This window comes from Mirounga leonina, unplaced genomic scaffold (genome assembly GCF_011800145.1).
Source record: "Mirounga leonina isolate KUSES-001 unplaced genomic scaffold, KU_Mleo_1.0 Mir_174, whole genome shotgun sequence".
NCBI lineage: Eukaryota > Metazoa > Chordata > Mammalia > Carnivora > Phocidae > Mirounga > Mirounga leonina.
The window spans coordinates 72,810,689-72,832,485 of NW_023270451.1; the positions used below are offsets into that span (position 1 = coordinate 72,810,689).

At 42.5% G+C, this 21,797-nt stretch overlaps 1 protein-coding gene across 5 annotated transcripts in view; it reads left to right on the top strand.

Moving 5' to 3' along the window:
- The window catches only part of CALD1 (caldesmon 1), a 182,700-nt gene that overhangs the window by 145,543 nt on the left and 15,360 nt on the right, over positions 1-21,797 (top strand). For 2 of the 5 annotated variants that reach the window (XM_035021145.1, XM_035021144.1), the window contains 4 exons: positions 1,717-2,662; positions 9,071-9,213; positions 15,505-15,775; positions 18,499-18,639. In XM_035021145.1, the coding sequence (XP_034877036.1) occupies positions 1,717-2,662; positions 9,071-9,213; positions 15,505-15,775; positions 18,499-18,639 (1,501 nt within the window). Of the gene's footprint in view, positions 1-1,716; positions 2,663-3,913; positions 3,989-9,070; positions 9,214-15,504; positions 15,776-18,498; positions 18,640-21,797 lie in introns of all 5 variants that reach the window. The other 3 variants (XM_035021149.1, XM_035021146.1, XM_035021150.1) reach the window with 2 other exon arrangements.

Consider the following 21,797-nt stretch of genomic DNA (forward strand, 5'->3'; position numbering starts at 1 on the left):
CTCTCATGTGCTCTCTGTCTCTCTCATTCTGTCTCAGATAAATAAAATCTTTAAAAAATAATAATAATAAAAATAAAAATAATTTGAATTCAATTGATCCAAATTCCTTATGTGTAGATGTTTCCCCTTAAATTCTAAGCTATTTGTATTTTTAGGGAAATTTAATACTTATATGTCTAATTCATGGAGACAGTGTCCTACAGCAAGAGTTAAAGCCAAGAAAGTGTAAAATCTAGCCTTTACTCTGCCATTTCTTATTATTAAATGTGAAATGTGTTTTTCCAAAATTAAGTGAACTCGAACTTCAAAAGGGCCCAGTTCAGTATGAACCATGAAATTTGATGGAGTTTCTAAACATTACAAGACATATTCTTCCAACTCTGGTCACAGTTTCATGACTGGTTGTTTCCTGCCAGTGGAGACCAATAGCCCTGGCTTTGAGCTGTAATAGTGAGTGAGGTGATAGATATGGTACAGTTTGATTTTTAGAGATTTTCTTTTCTTTTATAATAAGTATCAAATTTAACTATGCTTTGTCTACTATAGAGAAGGGCAAAAGACCCTTTATTCATGGAAATCTTGACAAAGAATGCAGATGATGTATGTATTAGGGTAATGTCAACTGCTATAACAACAAGCCCCAAATTTTAGTAACTTAATGCAATAACACAAATGAGTCCAATGTGGGCATTTTTGAGTAGTAGATAGAACTGGTCACCTACTTTCTTTCCTCTTGTGACTCTGTCAACTCCTGGGGCTTTAAAGTTTTCTGATCTAGTCAACAGAGATAGAGATGGTAGAGAATGCACTTCTGTTTTGTAATTGTCTTGGTCTAGACACATCACGTCTGCTCACACTCAACTGGAAATAACTGGACACATGGCTCCACCTAGATGCAAGGTTGAGGGGAGGGTAGGAAATAGAATCCTTGACCGGTTGTGACTTCCCTGGGACTGTGGAGGGAGGAGCATGAATTGTGATGGACGATTAGATGTCTGTACCATGGGGGTCACTGGTGTAAGTACAGCATCCCCACACTATGATGTACATTTGCTTCCTTTCCAAGTGTCCCACAGATCGAGCTCAGGAATTCTAGGTGACTTCGCGACAGGTGAAAATACTCTGTGATACTAGAGGAATTCACTCATTTCTCAGTTTGGTCCTTGTCTTAGTTTGAGTTGCCCAAGAAGCAGATTTTGAAACAAAAAAGATTTAAGCACAAGTATTCATTTGGGAACCGATCCCAGGAAACACCAGTCGCCCTTTGGGAAAGTGAACTGAGGAAGGGAGAGCAACCAAATAAAGGTTTCATGGCCACTGCTGGGATCCGGAGCTTACCTCCACCGGGAGACTCTGAGATCCAGTGCAACGCAGGCAGGCACGTCAGAGTTATCTGACTCAAAAGGTGAAGGGAGCCCGGGTATTTACACACGAATGCTCCTGCATCTTGTTTGACGGCTGCCCCCAGGCGCGTTGATCCTGAAAGCACTTCCGGCAGGTAGAGTAGACGCCGGTGGCCAGAGAAAGACCAAGGGCAGAGGCCTGCGTGTGCGGTCTGCTGAACACCAGGCAGGCCTGCGTGAGCAGGATAACGGGGGCGGGGGTCCCCTGGGCACACACGCCACCGCGAGCCTCGGCCCAGTGCACATCAGGCTTCGCGGATCCCGCTGGCCCATTAATCAGCAGTCTGTCTTTGGTGTCGTTTCTGTTGTCCAGTGTGGCCGACGAGGAGGTCAAGACAAGCACCTCGCCCGCGCAGGTGGAGGGCGACGACGAGGCTGCGCTCCTGGAGCGCCTGGCTCGGCGGGAGGAGAGGCGCCAGAAACGCCTTCAGGAAGCCCTGGAGCGGCAGAAGGAGTTCGACCCCACGGTCACGGACGCGGGCTTGCCACTCCCCAGCAGAAGGCTGCACAATAACGCCGCCGACAGCGAGGCCACCGAGAAGGAAGAAAAGAGCGAGCATGGCCAAGAAAGATACGAGATAGAGGAGACGGAAATCATCACCAAGTCCTATCAGAAGAACGACTGGAGGGACGCTGAGGAGAAAAAGCCGGAAGAAAAAGAAAAGGAGGAAGAGGAGGAAGAGAAGCCAAAGCAAGGGAGCCGGGAAGAAAATCAGGTAGAGGTGACGGTGGAAGGCGGAACAACAGGAACAGCGGCCCTGCCGTTGGAAACGGGGCAGCTCAGGGCAGAAGAGCCTAGAACAGAGGGGGAGCGGGAGCAGGGTTCAGACGAGGCCGCCCCCAATGGTGGAATGGAGACGGAAGGGAGGGAGCAAGCAGAGGCAGACAGGGCCAGGCTGGCAGCGGAAGAAAGAGCAAGAGCTAAAGCTGAGCAAGAGCAGAGGGTAGCAGAGGAGCAAGCAAGACTGGAAGCAGAAGAAAGAGCAGCTGCACAAGAGAAAGAAAGGAGGGAGGCGGCCGAGAGGGAGCGGGTTGAGCAAGAGAGAAGAGCAGCGGAGGAGAGGCAGCGGGCAAAGGCAGAGGAAGAGGAGAAAGCTAAGGTAGAAGAGCAGAAGCTTCGGCAGCTAGAAGAGAACAGAAGAGAAATGCAAGAGAAAAAGCACAAAGGGGAAAAGGTAGATGAGAAAATGGAAGGGAAATGGGTAAGCGAAAAGAAAGTACAAGAAGATAAACTCCAGACAGCTGTGCAAAAGAAACAGGTACAGTAAGCATTTTGCACCAAATGTGTGATGCCTGTGATTTATGAGAAATGTAATGCACATCAGACTTGGGACCCAGGCACGATCCTGCAGCCCCACGTGCTTGCTTGTTTGGCAAGCTGTTCATTTTTTTGGGCCATAGCAATATGCAAGCATGAAGCAATCGATCGATGGCTAAATATTCAATCAACCAAATTTACTGGGACAGCCAGAGAGAAATTAATTGCTCTGTGCTTGCTTGTTATGAATACCCGAAAAATGAATTAACCCAAAGATGATAAATGTAGCAGTGCTGTGTTGACTTGTAATTCTGCACCTGCATCTAAATTCATTCCTTTTGACAGCTTATCTCTAGCCATGGGTCTACATGAGGCAAGAGGACCATAACTCCTCCCTTTATCCATGTGTTTGGCATTTAATTAAAAATTATAAAAGTTGGGATGGGATAATGACATGAAGAATCATGGTCAGAAATTTCATCTTAAGAAGGCAAAAGTAACCCCCTTGAAATAAGCTGGTAATAAAGGAGGTAAAGAAGCCAGTTTGGACCTTTCATTAAGTATGTCAAAACCATGATTTGCCATCATGTAGACCTGAGCTTAATGCAGACTTGCAGAAAGCCATTCAGCTGGGGTGGCCTCAATTTATAACTGACTGGTAATTAAGAGCATACATTTTGCTGCTTTTACCATCAGGATGACACAAATAAACTCATGTAGCCTGAGAAAGGTGGAAATGAGGGGGAGGAGGTGTTTGCAAGCTGGGAAAGATTTTTTTTCTGTCTGCAAGCCTGCATTAAAAGCACTCTACCTAACCACGACCTCCATCCCTACCCTCCCCCAAGAAAAAGAAAAAGAAAGAAAGAGATGCTTGCATACTCACCTTTGCATAGAGAACTCTCTATCACTGAGTCTGCATTGTGCTGAAGTTCTTTCACTCCTGCTTGTTACAAGGGGCTCATGACCACAGCTACATTTGAGACCCATCAGAAACAAAATGCACCAAACCACACACAAGTTTTGTAAACATGCACAAAGAACCACCACGTCACGCTAGATTTCAGGGAGCACAATGGCAGGCACATGAGAATCCCACGTTGCTGTTTAGAATCACTGGCACCCAGGGTTATGTGAGCACTGAGTCAGCAAAATCCTAAGCCACATGCAAAGTGACCTGAGCACCCTCTCACTCTTGTAAGCTAGAAAGGGCTTCTTTTAAACGAGTGACCTTGCCACTCTTGAAAATAAAAAGGAAGAAGAAAAGGGGGCCAAAGCACAAGCTAAAAGAGAAAAGTCCCAAGAAGAAAAGCCTACCTTCAAAAAAGAGGTAAATATTACTGAAAAATAACCTAATCATAAAGCAACAGAGAGCTGGGTTCCATGACATTTCAGGTCTGCTGATCTCAAAATTATTACCTCTGATCCAGTGTTTGTCAAGCCATGACTTGACTTCATGATTCATTGAATGGTGAAATTAACTTAGAGCATCTCAAAAGTAGTTAAATATGTCAATGGACATTTTAAGACATGAAATTGAATAGAAGACATCAGAGGGCATCGTAAGCAGTATTATATTGTGATAGAAATTGTCCTGGCTGTGGGTCACAGAAAGCTTGAAAAACACTGCTCGGATCCATTTTTCCCACTTTCTCCTCTTCTAAGTGCTATTTTTTTCCTCCTTGGACCATCCTACTTTCATTTCAATTGTGAATATTTCCAACTGGCTTTGATTAATGATTTAGCTTTCCAAAGGAAAAACGCTCCCCCACATCTCAGTAGAAAATTCGATGAACTGAAGATGGTATTTGGTTTTCAAAAGAAAAGTTTGGCAAAATGTTCTGCATTGCATTTCTGAGGCACACACAGGAGCTGGTACCAGGGTGTTTGACTGTAGGTAAGTAAGCGAGTCAGTGGAACAGGGCGGGGTGTAGAGAAAATGTAATCATGCCCCACGTGACCAAAACGCCACATCAGAAAGCCTGGCCTCGTTTTAACCATTGTACTTACATCAGCTCCAAGTAATCCTAAAAACTGTGACAATATCGCATAAGTTCAAAGTGCTTAAACATGGTAAAACTGAATTATCAAAGGTAGGAAGATTTGGATTACTTTGCGCATGGGACTGAATCAGAGCTGTTGAGGGCCAGCTCAGATGGACTCCTGCTGCACGTCTCTGCCCATTATAGCACATATTAAGAAACAGAAAAGTCCGTATTTAGAAAATGAGGTAACCAGATTAAGCAGGGGGATGGTTATTTTCTTAAATGCTTTTTCATAAGATTCGCAGAAAAAAGTTAAGAACCCCTAGATCGTGTGCTGTTTATTTTGGTTAAGATGTACGTACCTTCCTGTTTCTAATAGAACTTGAGGGTGTTTGGGAGTAAATACTGAATGCAAACACCGCCCATTTAAAGGAAGGTGGAAGCATAAATGCTAAGAACTAGAAAGCTGAATTTGGTTCAAATGAGGCAGCTAAGGAAATGGTTGAATATTGTTGGGAATGCACAGAATAGAACATCTACAGATTCATCTAAAAAACTGAAAGTTACTGGGAGCTAAACTCAAACAGGAATGTCCCACTTGGGCTCTTTGATAAAGCTGGTGTTTGGTGGTGAATAGCTTTCCAGAAGGAAGAGAGCATGAAGTCCTAACTCAGTGGGGGAGGGGAAGCTGAAAGAGCACTGTTTGGATTCTGTATTTAAAATGTAATTGACTTCCCTAAGATGTCGTTTTTTTTTTTTATTTATTTGACAGAGAGAGAGAGAGAGAGCACAAGTAGGCAGAGTGGCAGGCAGAGGGAGAGGGAGCCCGCTGCACAGGGAGCCCGATGCGGAATTCGATCCCAGGAACCTGGGATCATGACCTGAACCGAAGGCAGCCGCTTAACTGACTGAGCCACCCAGTCGCCCCGTGATTTGTTTTTAATGACACAAACATTCTGTGTCTTTATATTGTGCCCCTGAGCAAGGAAGGGCTCGTGAGTGGTCACCCAAATCATCCTTCTGCCTCTTTTCAGAGAAGGCCCCAGTCCCAACAATATCGGTGGATATCAGACTTGCTCCTTTCCCAGTTTGCTCTGCACCCCCTTCTGGAGTCCCAAAACTTTTGGCCTCTTTTTTTACATAAGGCCAGATTAGCCACTCAACCCAGGCTCAAAAAAAAAGAAAAAAAAATCTGGCATTCCTGCTTTAACATTGCATACGTAAATTACTAGTTGAATGACTAGATTTCCCCCCTCCAGCTAGTTGTGTGGTTACTTTATATAAACAACTTTGAATCATATTTTACATGATTTAGCCATTTCCAACACCCTCCTCCTTTTTTCCCCCCCTTTTTGTTAAACAGGATCGGTCAACCACAAGTAAACACAAACATCACGTGAGACTTCTTAGAGAAAATATTTCCAGAAGTTGCTCCAATACCTCAGGAAAAAACTCTCTTTCTCCCCCTGCAGCCCTGCAGTTTTTAACTGTTTGTAGTGATGGATCACAGAACATCACCAACCTTGAAATTTAGCTTTCTTTTTCTCCTCTCCAATTATAAAACGCCTCTTTTTAGTTCTTCACCCCAGGTTGGTTTTTTTTCCCTGGCCTCTAACAGAAAACCTGTTTCCAGCAGGGTTGTTCATATAATATTGGAACTGATATTCATATCATGTACCAAAGTTTCCCAAACATGGGCGTGCATATAAATCACCTGGAATCTTACGAAATGCAGAATCTGACTCAGTGGGTCTGGGTGGAGCTTACCGGTGAGGTCCGTGTTATTTGCAGACCAAATTTTCAGTAGCAAAGACATCCATGTGGCAGACATTGGACCCAGAAAAGGAACTGAGACTCCTGAGTCTAACAGAAATGTGTCAAACCTAATGTGAAATGTAACTTGCATCAGTTCTTGTGACTCTCCTGAAATCAAATAATGCAAAGCATTACTCTACAGAAACTGACAGCTCAGTCTTTTTGACTTGCGCATTTGACCTTTTGAGGGTCTCTCTGGCACCAGGATGTGTCACTTGAATTCCCACCCCCCCCATACACCCATGTGTTAGCCCATTGGATACCCCAAATATCCAGAGTTTTATCCAAATGTCACATTTGACCAGAGCCTCTCATATGCTAATATTATCTGAATGTGAAGCACATTAACTCTTCAGGGTACTTAGCCACCTATGAACCCATCACAGATTTTCTTCACTGTGACATTCTGACCTAGCAGATCAAATGCTTTTCCCTCAGAATCTCATGAGTTTAGGTTGAATCCATCGAATCTATTCCACTATGCTCCTTAAAATTTAAAGGCACTATGGAATGAATGAATGAATGAATGAATGAATGAATGAAGTTATTTTCCAGAAAAGAAAATTATTTGCAAACTCAAATCATTATTTCACTGAGAATTTTTCTAAGAGAGTCTTCCAAAGAGAATATAAGCATACCATCCTCTATAACCTTCGCCAATGAAGGCAGAGCTGGAAAAAAAGGGGGGCGGGATTTTTCTTCTCTTAGACATGTATTGTTTTAAAAACCTACTTTATACACATTTTTGGTGAATGAGTCAGATAATGCATTTTGGGAGAATGGAAATCTCTCTGACTCCAAAATAGGAGAAATGAGTTAAAGAGAATTTCTCTTTGCGTGGTGCTCCACAAACCATGAGATTTGACTCAGAATGTGTTTTGTGGGTTCCCTGAAATAGGACACCCCTCCCTGTAAATTTGCATCCCCAGATACTTCTTAACCAGGAGACAAACCCCAGTCCCTGGTATCTGGGGCAATATCCAGCAATGAGGGTCAGGACGAGAACAGGCATTTCCTGCTCCTGCCTGCCTGGTGAACACCACCGGGAGCTGTAGTCAAGCTGTAGGACTGGCCAGAGCTTCCTTCTCTTCTCTCTAGCCTTTCACGACAAATCAGGAGCCAAGACGGAAATGACAAGATGAAGGGTGAGGAAGGAATCCTCTGGTCCAACCTCTCTTCTAATGTATGTAGAGCCAACCTCCCTGAGAAATCAGATGACTTCATTTTAGCTAGTCTGTTGACAGCACTGGAGCAAAAACTCAGCCTCTCTGACTTCCAGACAAAGCTCTCAGAGAGAATGGCAAAACAACAGCTCCCCTTTTTAATGACTGAGCCACCCAGGCGCCCCTAACAGCTCCCCTTTTTAAAGCATGTCCAAGGAATAGCCTTGGAGAAAGATTGAAGTCTTAACTAATTAGGGCAACATGGTAGTGAATAGTCCATCTGTGGTAATTTAATCAAATAACATCCAAAGAAGGCAGTCAGGCAAAGGACTACTCAAGGCTCATCGGTAAAGAGAAAAAAAAGTACTGTGCTTAGTACGACATGCACTTTAGGAGTAAGTGTTCAGAGGGTATCAGAGGAATAGCTGGAAAGAGATGAGTGATCAGATAAGGGAGGCCAGCCTGGGTACCTGAAGGCCCAATTTCTTATGCCTACTCTTCCTCTGTTGCTTGCTTTAGAACGTAAGTGTCTTGTCACTGGTTATGTTGAAAAGAGCAATAATGAATCTCTCCTGTTCTCACACTCATCCTTAAAGAATGGGTGAGCTGATACAGGTAATCTCAACCCCCTAACAAGCTATGTAAATTTCACTTTACTTTGAAATAATGTGTCTCATTTACTGTGAGGACCTTGTAGTAACAAAACTCACAAAAATTAAAGCTAACACCTGCTCTCCATATATCACCTTCCTCTGTCTTCCCAACCATCACAAAACCACTTCTGGTTTCCTATTCCATTCGAACTGTAGTGGTTTAGATGACTACAGATGTGGTCCCACAGGTCTGAGTCGTCTCCCTAAAGGTAGGGTTATTATGTCTTCTATCCTCAGACCCTAGTTACTCATTTGATTAAAATACAAGGGTGGGCTTCCTCTGCCATCTGCCAAAATTGGCTTGGCAGATGTGGTGGGTTTCCTTGGTAGGTTTCCTTTTTCCCTCCTCAACACATTTGGGTTCTTTTCAAAGACACAGTCTTCATCCAAGAAAAAAACCCGTCCAACCAACCCGGACATTCTCCCATCAATGCCACACTAATGATCACTCTTTTCAGTGGGAACTACAAAGAGCTGCTCTTACATGGAATTCCCAGAATATAATAGTTTCCAAACAGTAACACCTCCACTGCTCTTGAAAACAAAACCCCAGTGAAATCAGGGATGATCTTGGTTTCCTAAAATTGTGGTCTAGGTTTTTGCACAGAGGCTGGAGGACCATAGCTCATGCTCTAAGAATTTCCTCTGACCCCAGCTCTACCACATCATTCTCCAGTGGTTGGTTTTACTTCTGAGTTTTCTGGCTTAATAATTCTGGGTCTTATTTGGTGATACCAACCAAAACCTAATGGGATTTTTATCATTATGTTTCTTCCTGATGTGTACTGTTGGTTAGATCAAAGATGAGAAGATTAAAAAGGACAAAGAGCCCAAAGAAGTGAAGAGCTTCTTGGATGGGAAGAAGGGATTTACAGAAGTGAAGTCACAGAATGGAGAATTCCTGACGCACAAACTTAAACACACCGAGAATACTTTCAGGTAAGAAACAGAGACTACTTAACAATGACTGTGTTCACATGTGAAGAAAAAAATAATAATCAGCCTCCCTATCCTGTGCCTCCAGACAGAAACGTGCTAAACAGGCAACATATTTCTGTTGTGAAGTCATTGGCCATTGTCTCAAAGATCCTCAGTCAGCAGGTCAGGCTATCAATCACTAACAGAAGACAGGCAGTCATTGCTCAGACAAGATTTAATCTGCTTTTCCCATTATTTAGCAAAGCAGATCATGCTTAGGATCCATGTTTTTGTTCCCTGACTTAATATGCTCACGTAAGATCAGTTCAGTAGAAAACATTACGACTGGGGTTAGTATCATGGATTCTCTATATAGTCCAGCCAGTGTCCTAAGAGAGACTTTTCAGTTATCATTTTCAGGAATGTATTATTTTAAAGATTATAAATAAATGTTGCTTAAAACTGGGATTGTCCTGTGGCCAAATACTTGGGAAATGCTGGGTTGAACTAAGTTAATTAGCTCTCTTTACTGCAGGACTTTGAGAGCACTTGATGTTAATTTGCACTGGGAATCTCAAAGAGGGAGGAATAGGGCAGGGCCCTAGTGCTCCATTTAATACCCTTTGGAGAACCTTTTGCATAGCTTCAGCTTTCCCTCCTCACCCGTCCCGCGCCGCCCCCATGGTGCTGAATACCTGGACAGTTGATTTTAGGACAGATAGACAAGTACGTACAGGTAAATCCTTACTTCTAGATACACTGAATAGTGAGAGCGCCCCACCAGTTCTGTAGAAGGACTCAAGTTACAGAAGCCTGCCATGGACACCTGGCCACAAGATTCTTTGTGCCCCAGTCCTACACATACGCTCCCTCCAACCACTGGTGCCACATTCCTACCTCTGTTATGTCACTGGCTGGTGTGCCAGATGTCCTGGAACGTGGATTCCCATGGGGTTGTTTTGGCAGCAGTCTTGCCTGTGGACCCTGTTTTTCTCAACAGTTCAAATAAGGAAGTCCCCAAGAGCAGGTATTGTGTGGAAGTCGGATGTATTCCTTACACCAAAGCCATTGTGGCATTCAGAAGCAAGGAGAGCTACTAGGGCTCTGCTCCTCTAAGCAGGATAAAATGGGGACATTTAATTGCCCCCCAAACAACTTCTCTATGCAAAAATTTGAGCAGAAAGGTAATCACATTTATCCAAGGGAAAGCCTACGGAAGAAAATGTGTGCAGAAAATGCCCAAGTAAACTGTGAAGGAGGATGCATAGATCCTATAGATGTTACTTGGGATTGGCAAGAAAGTAGACTTTAAGTAGAACATGAAGAGTTTATTAAGAATTCATAGAAAATCTAGAAATTGAGTTGATTCCGGCCAGTAAGCTGAGTCCAAAGCTTGCTGGAGTGCCAGTCGTTTAATATTTCAAGGCCCTAGAACGGTGTCAGGTTCATGAAAAATATTGAATGAGTATTGCCTAATGATATTACTGTCTTATTATTTGATAGTTTAAAATAGGTTTTGTGGGTATGAGTATATTTTTTGTTACGAAAAATAATGTTTTTTAAAAATCTGTCAGTAGAAAGAAGTTTCGTTAACAATTAGCAAACTTGCCAACCAGCTTTAGTCCAAACTCAAATTAATAATTAACACACCCATTGTGTGGAAATCCAGAGAGCTGGGAATTCAAAGAGAAAAATCACAAGGATGGCAACAGGTGTAGCACTGAGAATTCTTAAATGTGACTCTGGCCTTAATTTTTCCATCTTTGGGCAGAAAAAAAAATGACAGAAACAAGCAGCCACCATATCATTCGTTTTTGTGTAGCTGCCAACATAGGTTAGTTTTAGTTTCAATTCGAAGTTGATGCCAACAGAAGCAGGGACGCCTGGTTTTGCTGTCTATACTTATAAAGCAAGGAGCTGTATCGAGAAGGGAGTAGGAGCCTCTATGTGGAATAGCCAGGTGCCTACTAGCCTAAGTGCAGACAAACTGTGTTCATGGTGAAAGGTCTGATGCTCATCTAGACTTACGCCTAAGGAAGCCAAGGATAGAGGAGAGACCTTCTGGAAGAAATTTCCATATTAGTGTCATCCTAGTGCTGAGGGCATGCCGGTACATCTGAGTAGAGGTGACATGGATAAAACTCTTGCTACTGTTTTGAGCATAGCTCCTCATGTTTAATTACTGCCCCCTTTGATATTTCTGTTTTCTTTTTTTTTAAGATTTTATTTATTTGTCAGAGAGAGAGAGAGAGAACGCATGCACAAGCAGGGGGAGTGGTAGGCAGAGGGAGAAGCAGGCTCCCCGCGGAGCAAGGAGCTCGATGTGGGATCATGACCTGAGCAAAGGCAGATTTCACTAACTAAGCCACCCAGACATCCCAATATTTCTGTTTTCTGTGATTACATTGTTTTCTCTAAAACATGACAAAAAAAAATCTCAGCTCGATGAGCAAGGTATAGAAAAAGCAGATTATACCAAGGGCTTTATAGAAAGTACAAAACAGGAATTTCTTTTGCTTTCCATCTATTTTTAATGTGGTAATTAAAGTTTTTTCTAATTATAGGAAAAAAAGATACTCATTATGAAACATTCAGAAAATAGAGCACCCACCACCCAAAGATAACTACCAGTAACATTTTATCCAGATACCTTTTATGTGTATATATTCAAAATAGACATATACAGTATGTATATGTGTAAATATAACTATAAATATGTTTTTAAATTGATTCTTGTACTATATCATAGCCACCTTTCTGTACCAATGAATATAAGCTTACAATTAATAACGTTAGAGTATTCCACCAGATGGATGTGTCATGATTTATTGAGCCAGTCCCTAATGACAGACATTTTCAGTGTCCAAGATGAAGACTGAGTGACACCTAGGGGAATCCAGAGAAGTTTCTATAGGCATGTGTCTGCCAGTCTAACTCCTGTACACTAACATGATGAACACAAAGAGAAAGCAAACTCATTTCTGAAGATGGAAAGACTTTGAATTAACACAGAGAGATTTTCTCTCTGGAGTCACAGACCTATGAACTTATAAGACTCTGAAAGAGCAACATCCAAGTTTTAAGGGACCCTCTAACCTCTGTTTAAAAGTTCATCTTTAACTGTCAAGAGCCTAGAACAATATTTTAAAACTTTTTAACCTAAACTCTTGGCAAGAAATAAATTTTACATCATGTTCACAGCTACATGCATACTTATAACTGAAACAAACATGTCAAGAGATGGTACTTTCCCTTGCTCTATGCAGTGCACTCTGATGTTTTCTGTTTTGTTTTGTTTTAATGCTGATTATAATCCACAATACTGATTTTTCCATCCTGCAGCTTGAAAAGGTTGGAAAGGACATAGTATACTCAGAATTACCTCAATGTTTGAGGGTGCCTGGGTGGCTCAGTTGGTTAAGTGTCTGCCTTTGGCTCAGGTCATGATCTCAGGGTCAGGGTCAGTCCCCTCCTTGGTGGGGAGTCTGCTTCTCCCTCTGCCCCCCTTTTGTGTGCTTGTGCTTATGCGCACGCTCTCTCTCTCAAATAAATAAATAAAATCTTAAAAAAAAAGAACTTCCTCAATGTTTAAAAAGCATGAGATTTTTGCATAAGATCAGTATTGGTAATTATGTAGTCTTGAACTCATTTTCTCTTTTATTATTTTTTTCTTGTTCCATCACTAGAAACACTGAGCCCTTCTCTGCACCAAGTAAATGATATCAGACAGCGGTAATTCATCTGTTCCTTAGACAGAGTGTTAGGGATGGGCTACCTGTGTTCAGAGCTGGTTGAGCATGACCTCACTGCTTGTTAATAAGTACTTAAGCAGCTAGCAAGCCACATCCTTGTCACTTAGCTAAGGACTATCTGTAACTAGGCACACTTTTGAGGATGCCACTAAATTCTCCCGAAGAAAGTGCCAGGAGGATCCAGCTCACGTGAGTTTTGCTCCAGTGACAACGTAGTGCTCTGCTGCAGTTCTGTCACCACCAACATGTTTTTTATATGATTTATGTAAGAACACTAAAAATACCAGTTCTGAAGTAAAATTTTAACATAAGGACCCCTGGGATAGTGTTCTGTCTCTAGTCTTAACATGTTCCCAATTCTACAATAAAATCCCTGTGGGTTCTCCTTAATCCCAAAAGAAAACTTCAACATAATTTCAATTTTATTTCTTTTTTTTTAAGAGTGATTTTCTTTCTTTCTTTCTTTCTTTCTTTATTTTTTTTTTTAAGAGAGGGAAAGAGGAGGAAGAGAGGGAGAGAGAGAATCTTAAGCAGGCTCCATGCCCAGCGTGGAGCCCGGCATGGGACTTGATCTCACAACCCTGAGATTATGAGCTGAGCAGAAACCAAGAGTTAGATGCCTAACCAACTGAGCCACCCAAGCACCCCTAATTTCAGTTTTATTTGTAACTTATAAAAAAGTACCCATTTTCTTGCTGTTTTATAAGCTGTGCCATCTGATGAAGCACTGCTTCCACTGAAGCATAGAAGGTAGTTAGGCCTAGACTGTAGAAATTCTAGAGACTTACAGGTGGGAAACATCCCTCCCAGACTCTCTAGTCCTCAAGGTAGGAGGTGAGAGGTAGAGGCTAATATGCTCGATTCAGTTGATTTTTTATGTTATGAGAAACCATATTTAACTCCTGATATAATGATAGTACAGTGGAAAGAAGAGTATACTTGGTAGAGAAACACTAAAATCTGATCATGGCTCTACCACTTTCTTGCTACCAAAAGTTTGGGCAGACTCTTTTCTCTCTTGTCCACCACTTCCTAATTTGTAAAATGGTGGTATTAACCTAATCTGCCAACTCCCTAATTATTGTGACTATTAAATGAGATAATAAATATGAAAAGGACATATAAAGCATAAGTAACAATGCTAACCGTACCACATCAGGGCTAATTTAGTAATTTTAAGTCACAATTAGGAATATTCCTGTCGTGATAGACCACGCAAATTGAAGCCTTAAGGTCATGCTGTCATTACGAACTTTCTTGGAACAGCTGTGTAAGAGTGGACACACATTACTGTATTTATAGCTCTTAATCAAGAGGCAAAGGGTAATTTCATCTGCCAGAGATCAGCTGCTAGAGTCAAGTTCAAGACAAGGATGTGGATGAGCAGATTTATTTCAGTGCCTACCCTAGTTTCAGTCGTCTTTTCTTGCCTCTCACGCCTGAGCCTTTAAGTCTTCCCTCCTGATTCATGATTCTAGGCAGATCCAAATTAACCAGTAACTTACAGCAGAGGACTCCTAGGGTCACACCTAGATTTTAGAATTCAGTCTAATAGCATTAACAACTGATATTTATAATATATGTCAACATTTATTTAATATGTAATCTCATGGGATCCAAAGAATAGCCCACTGAGGTAAATAGAACAAATAATATTTGCCCAGTTTTTCCATGTTGTATCATGCATGTCACGTGGATTTTTTTTTTAAATTGTGGTAAAACACATAACATAAAATTTACCATCTTAACCATTTTTGAGTGTACAACTCAGTAGGGTGAAGTACATTCACACTGTTCTGAAACCTCTCCAAACCTGAAACTCTGTACCCATTAAACAACTCCCCACCTCCCCATCCCCGCCCAGCCACTGGTTCTACTTTCTGTTTCCCTGGAATTGACTACTGTAGATAACTCCTGTAAGCAGAATTATGCAGGATTTGCCTTTTGGGGACTGGCTTATTTCATGTAGCATAATATCCTCAAGGTTCATCCATGTTGTAGCCTGTGACAGATCACCCTACTTTTTAAGGCTGAATAAGATTACACTGCATGTATGCGCCACCCTCTGTTCGTGTATTCATTTGTTGATGGATATTTGGGTTGCTTCCACCTCTCCACGATTGTGAATAATGCTGCTAGGAACAAGGGCACACAGATGTCTTTGCAAGATCCTGCTTTCAGTTCTTTGGGATATAGACCCAGAAGTGGGATTGCCAGTGCATATGGTAGTTTCACTGTTAATTTTTTGAGGAGCCTCCCTACTGTTTTCCATTGCAGTTGCACTCTTTTGCCCATTTTCCATGCGCCATTTTCCCACTGACAGTGTCTGTTTTCCCCGTTGTACAGCTAGGAAACCAAGGGTAAGTGGCAGAGAGGGATCAGATCCAGACCTTGAGATTGCAGGCAGACCCCAAGACCCCTGGGGCTGGTGTGAAGATCCACTGACCACGGGCAGTAGAGATTTCTTTTGGTGGGGGATGCAAAGCCTGCAGATGACGTCCCTCCCTCGCGGGAGGCTGCCAGGCTGACGGTTGTCAAACCCCTTTGCCTTTGCGGACAGCCGCCCGGGAGCGGGAGTGGGAGCGAGGGCCAGCGAGGCCAAGGAGGCCGAAGGCGCTTCGCAGGTGGAGGCCGGCAAGCGTCTGGAGGAGCTTCGCCGTCGCCGTGGGGAAACCGAGAGCGAGGAGTTCGAGAAGCTCAAACAGAAACAGCAGGAGGCGGCCCAGGAGCTGGAGGAGCTGAAGAAAAAGCGGGAGGAGCGAAGGAAGGTCCTGGAGGAGGAAGAGCAGAAGCGGAAGCAGGAGGAAGCAGAGAGAAAAGTCAGAGAGGAGGTAAGGAGGGCGCAGCGCGGCTGCTACGGCAGCTGCCCCCGGCCCCCAGTCCACGTCCGGTGACCCTTCTAGCCCAGGGAGTAATTTTTTCATGGTGGAATGCAGCTGCTCTTTTGAGCATGGACTCTTACAAATATATTTTAAGAACAATAAAGTTAACTGTGCCCTAGGCACAGTTCTAAAACCTTTATGTGTAGCACTTTATATCCATTTATAACTTTCTGATGTGGGTAGTCTTATTATCCCATTTTTCAGATGAGGAAACTGAGGCACAAAGTGGCTTAGTAATTTTCCCACCGTCCCATTTGCCTTAACCCATTCCCCTCTATTGTCTCTCAATAAAGAACAGAAAGCACAAAAGGATGAAAAGGTCTGCAGATTAGTTATAAGAACCAAGAGTCACATGATAGTTGTTTTCTGATATATGGAGAGTTTTGATAGATTTTTTTTTTTTAATAATTTTTCTTCTTTTAGTGGAAGAGTCAGGAGATGAGGTCGTCACAAGTAGGAGCAGTATCTGCTTTGTTCATTACTGTAAACCCAGGAGCCAACACAGTGTCAGGCATGTAGCAGGAGCCCAGTAATTATGAACAGATGAATGTGTTCCGTCTTTTAAGACAGAACTAAAAACAACAGATAAAGTTACAAGAAGGCAAATTTTGAACACTGAAAAAGTGCTTAACCAACTACAACTTTACAAGGTGCATTCTTTCCTTTCATCCTGAGGTATATTATTATTCTCACTTTATGGACAAAGAAAAAGGAATCAGAGTATTTAAGTGACTGCTGTGAGTCACTTGACTAGTAGTAGAATCAGTATTGGGACCTCGATTCTCCAAATCAGCTTAGAGCTTTTCCCTCTGATCTTAGGAGATAGTGACCTTCCATGATTCAAACTATGCAGAAAGACTTCTGCCAGCTTTCTGACATGGATCCTCTGCAAAAATTGCCTGACCTGTGTGGAAAGTTTGGATAAGTTATTCCAAGGTCGCCTCTGACTCCAGCTCTCAATCAGCCAGTTGCCTTTGGTTGGAAAGTATTTGGGATGATAGTGCCTTAGAATCAAACATACCTGGGCTGGTATCCTTTGCCACTTGTAAGCTGGGACCTCGGCAGAGTTACTGAACTAAGATAAGCTAAGACTTCTTTTCTTTGCCTGCGAAATAATGTCTACTTACAGAATTGAGGCTTGGTTATAATTACTGTTATCATTGTTGTTATTGTTATTTAGAGGAACAGAGTATCAATGAAGGCAGAAGAGAAACACTGAGTCTTAGAACTGGATTGGACCTAGGAGATGATTTGGTCTAACCTCCTACCGAACAGTCGTCAGTCAGTACAGCCACAATAACAAATTCCCATAGACTGGGTGGCTTATAAACAACAGAAATTTATTTCTCACTGTTCTGGAGGTTGGGGAGTTGAAGATCAAGGCTTCAGCAAATTCTGTGTCTGGTGAGACCCCACTTCCCAGTTCATAGCAGTCTTCCCACTGCGTCCTCACTTGGCAGAAGGCAGAAGAGAGCTCTCTGGGTTCTCCTTTTTTTTTTTTTTAAGATTTTATTTATTTATTTGAGATAGAGAGAATGAGAGGGAGGAGGGTCAGAGGGAGAAGCAGACTCCCCGCCGAGCAGGGAGGCCAATGCGGGACTCGATCCCTGGACTCCAGGATCATGACCTGAGCCGAAGGCAGTCGCTTAACCAACTGAACCACCCAGGCGCCCATGGGTTCTCCTTAATAAGGGCACTAGTGCCATTCATGAAGGCTTCACTCTCGTGATCTAATCACCTGCCAAAGGCCTCAACTCCTAAAACCATCACTTTGGGAGCTGGGACTTTAACTGTAATGGGGGGGGGGGGCGGCACAGACATTCAGCCCATAACACAGAGAATCATTCTGCCAGATGAACATCCAGTCTCTGCTTGAGAACATATAGTTCTAAAATTACAAAAGACTACACGGATCTCTCAGTCAGTCATTCATAGAGGATGTGCCACTTGATCAGCACTGTGAATGTTTTGCCTGAGAGAGAGGACAGGGGAGAGTATTGTAGACCAGGAAGAAAGGCACAGAGGGGGTAATGAGACACACTGTGAACATCCGTGACTGCTCTGGTGAGTGTCTACATATTTTCAGGTTTGTCAAACCATCTAAAATAATCTCCTCAGTTGAGGCGGGGACAACCATACAATTATCTCTTGTACAATTTGGTAAATATAATACTTTAGATTTATATAACTTTGCACATCATTTATCTCATTTGTCTTCACAACTCTCCTAGGAAGGAGGGAGAGGGGACATTTATATTCCTCTTACATACACAGAAATGGAAGGTCAGTGTTAAATGATCTGACTGGATGGTAATGATAACGATCAGCTTCATACTGAGCACAAGACCTGGCATTTTACATGGGCTTTCTCATGTAGCTCATGGCAGCTATCATAATCCCCATTTTACAGATGATAAACTGAGGCACAGAGCAGAGAAGTGACGTGGCCAAGGTCACACAGTTGGGAAGTGGCAGTGCCAGAGTGTGAGTCAGGCAGTTGGACTCTCTGGCTCAGGCTTAATCTCTAGCCACCGCCCTTGAGGAAAGGGTGGCATCCAGTCCAGAACCCGGCTCGTTTTCCTCTGGGACTAGTGCTCTCTCCCCTACAACACTCTTTCCTTCTCTCTTGAAGCTCATACTGATGTCCTTGTTATATGTTCTTTCTCCCTCAGGAAGAGAAGAGGAGGCTAAAGGAAGAGATTGAAAGGCGACGGGCAGAAGCTGCTGAGAAACGTCAGAAGATGCCCGAAGACAGCTTATCAGATGACAAGAAGCCATTCAAGTGTTTCACTCCTAAAGGTTCATCTCTCAAGGTATTTCTTATTCCCAGAAATCCTTCTCATAACACCTCCATTATAATGTGATGGAAACTTGATTTTAGCCACTTGCTTAGTTATTCATTGTTCAAAGCCTTTGCTTCATTTAGCTTTTTGCTCCTTCTTTCAGCCTTTTTACAGCTTCTCTTTGTAACATGTAGGGAGGAGAGAGATAAGGTTGAGAGCTTTGTATCTGTTGTTCATTAGATGCTTTGGTATGCATTAAAGTGACATTCAGCAATTATCTCTGGATTTCACTGACCCATGCCTTCCAGACGCCTCATTGCTTCAAGCAGTTGAAAATGGAAACATTTAAAGTTTATAAAGTGGGCAACTATATTATAAAGGTTTGAGCTGCTTTTCATGCTAGCTGTTCATTTTAAATTTGTCATTATTAAAAGTAGGGCAGCTGGAAATGGTACTGGTCAAATCTGAAAGCTGTTACCACAGGAGGAGAAGAAATGTAACTTGTGTAGGGTCCTTTGCCAGGATAAGTTTGGTCCCAGCACTGCCTTCGAGGAGCACAGCTCCTTATTGATGAAGATCGAAGTGCTGGTAAGAGAAAAGAGAATGAGCAGGAGGGAGCCCAGTCAAGGAGAAGAGGGAAGGGTTGACATGGAGAGAAAAAGAGAACAGAAGCAAGAAAGCGCTAACTATTATTTATACTCAATGTGCCATTATTTTCAGATATGTGTTTTGTTTTGAGAGTTAACATTTAATGAGCACCTGGCACAGTGAAGATAGTCAATAAATATTTGCCGAATGAATAAATGAATGAATGAATCTTCAGAGATTGGACCTTTTAACACTTTTATTTCTCCCTCATTTTCCATCAACCTAGCTAGGCTACAAAGTGTAGGTGATGGGCAAAACCAGTAGAGAATCATAGCTGGGCTCCAGCTGGTTAAATATATGCATGTGTGTGTCTATAATTGTGTGTGTGAGGTCATCTCACGTGGCCCACTAAAATGACCAAAAGCCAGTTACTTACATTTTACAGTTATTACCTGTTTTACAGGAAAATCAGCATGTTTGATCCTTAAAGAGCTTCACTTAGTCTTTATGATCATCTGGGTCCCAGTCATAGTCTGACACCTCCCAAATAAACTCCTTATACTTGAACCCTCTCTTCTCAAGATCTGCTTCAGGGGGAATCAGAACTAAGCCACAGGGGGATCTTATTGTTTCATATTTGATATTTATAACATACCTAATAGGTGCTAAGTACTATGAGGGAGAGAAGTACAAAGCAAGCCATTGCCCCCATGGCATTACCATAGTCAACTGCTCAGAGGAATCCCAAGAATTACCAGGTAACCAACTGCAGACTTCCAGTGCAGTGAGATCTCAGAGCGGAGTGAAATGAGTAGAGAGAATCTTTGTGGAGTGGATGAGTTTTATTGAGAGACACTGAAATTTGAATTTCACAAAGTTTTCCTATGTCCCCAAATATTCTTCTTTTGGATTTTTAAACCATTTAACAATATAAAACTCATTCTTAGCTTGAGGGCTGTGTGAAAACCATGGCCTGCATAAGGCCCATGAGCACATGGGCCATAGTTTGCAGACCCTACTATAGAAGAAAGAGCAGAAAGGCAGCAACAACAACAAAACAAATAAACAACAACAAAAAAAAAACAAAACAAAAGAAAAACACAAAAGCAAAAAACAAAAACCCCACTCAGTTCAGGCTATCTCCATGCAGTGACCAGAGTTCTGTTGCTGGTCTGGCTCCTTGTGTTTCTGGCTCATCAATAATCAAAGAAAGCTATGTTCTCTCGTTCTGCCCTCCTTGAAATCCCACCTGAGCTAAACTTTCTTTGAACAGTCTTGGTAACACCAAGAAATCATAGTCATCTAAGCTGCTTTTTTTTTTTTTTTTTAAAGATTTTATTATTTATTTGACAGAGAGAGACACAGCAAGAGAGGGAACACAAGCAGGGGGAGCAGCAGAGGGAGAGAGAGAAGCAGGCTCCCCCCTGAGCAGGGAGCCTGATGTGGGGCTCGATCCCAGGACCCTGGGATCATGACCTGAGCCGAAGGCAGACACTTAACTGACTGAGCCACCCAGGCGCCCGTCATCTAAGCTTCTAATTGCTGCTGTTTTCAGGAGAAACTATAGCCCATTCTCCTTTCCTTCTTCAAATATCTCTTCTCTACTAAATTTTTCAACTTACTTACTTCTCTGGTCTTTCCCTCAACCAGACTCCTGGCTTTCCATTTCATCCAGTGTTCCTAGGAAGCCATTCATCTACTCCCTCTGCTAGAGAGGCATGTGTGAGCAAAGTATTTATGCTAAAAAAAAAACAAAAAATGTTTAATTCCTATATAACAGAGACATGCTTTCAGGAACAGGCAGTCTATTGCTTTTCTCCATAGTATGTGCCTTGAAGAATTTGCTGTGGCTCTCGTTTTAGCGCTCAATTTCGTATTCTGTGATTGAATTCCTACAGTCGTTGATCCTCTTGGCCCTGCCACTTTTATAAGTGGTCATGAGTTAAGATTGTAGAATGCCAGGGGCACCTGGGTGGCTCAGTCGTTAAGCGTCTGCCTTCGGCTCAGGTCATGATCCCAGGGTCCTGGGATCGAGCCCCACATCGGGCTCCCTGCTCCACGGGAAGCCTGTTTCTCCCTCTCCCTCTCCCCCTGCTTGTGATCCTGCTCTCACTGTGTCTCTCTCTGTCAAGTAAATAAATAAAATCTTTAAAAAAAAAAAAAAAAAGATTGTAGAATGCCAGCTCAAGGGAAAACATTTGCTATTTGACCTCAAAATATTATCAACTCATGTATTTTAAGTTCTCATGACTCCTATTCCTTGTCTGGGGAACTCTGAACCTGGTTTCTCAGTTAAAATTTTGTTAGCAGTGAATGGTTTTTCTTACGTAAAACATGCACAGAACAAATTGTAAGTAAATTAAATTTAAAATTGGGTTATTATTACTGTTGTTTTCATATTTGGTGGTGGAAGGGGTGTAGAGTAAGGAGAGAGCCAGTTTTCTAAAATGAATAGCGTGCTTGCTTTCCCTTGAGTTTTATCGAGACAACACTGCCACCTCTTGGTCTTCAGAAGAACCAACTGCTCTCGTTAAAGTCCTACAGAAATTTGTTTAGTGTATAAATTCAGTACACATTGTTACATTATCTAGATGAAGTTC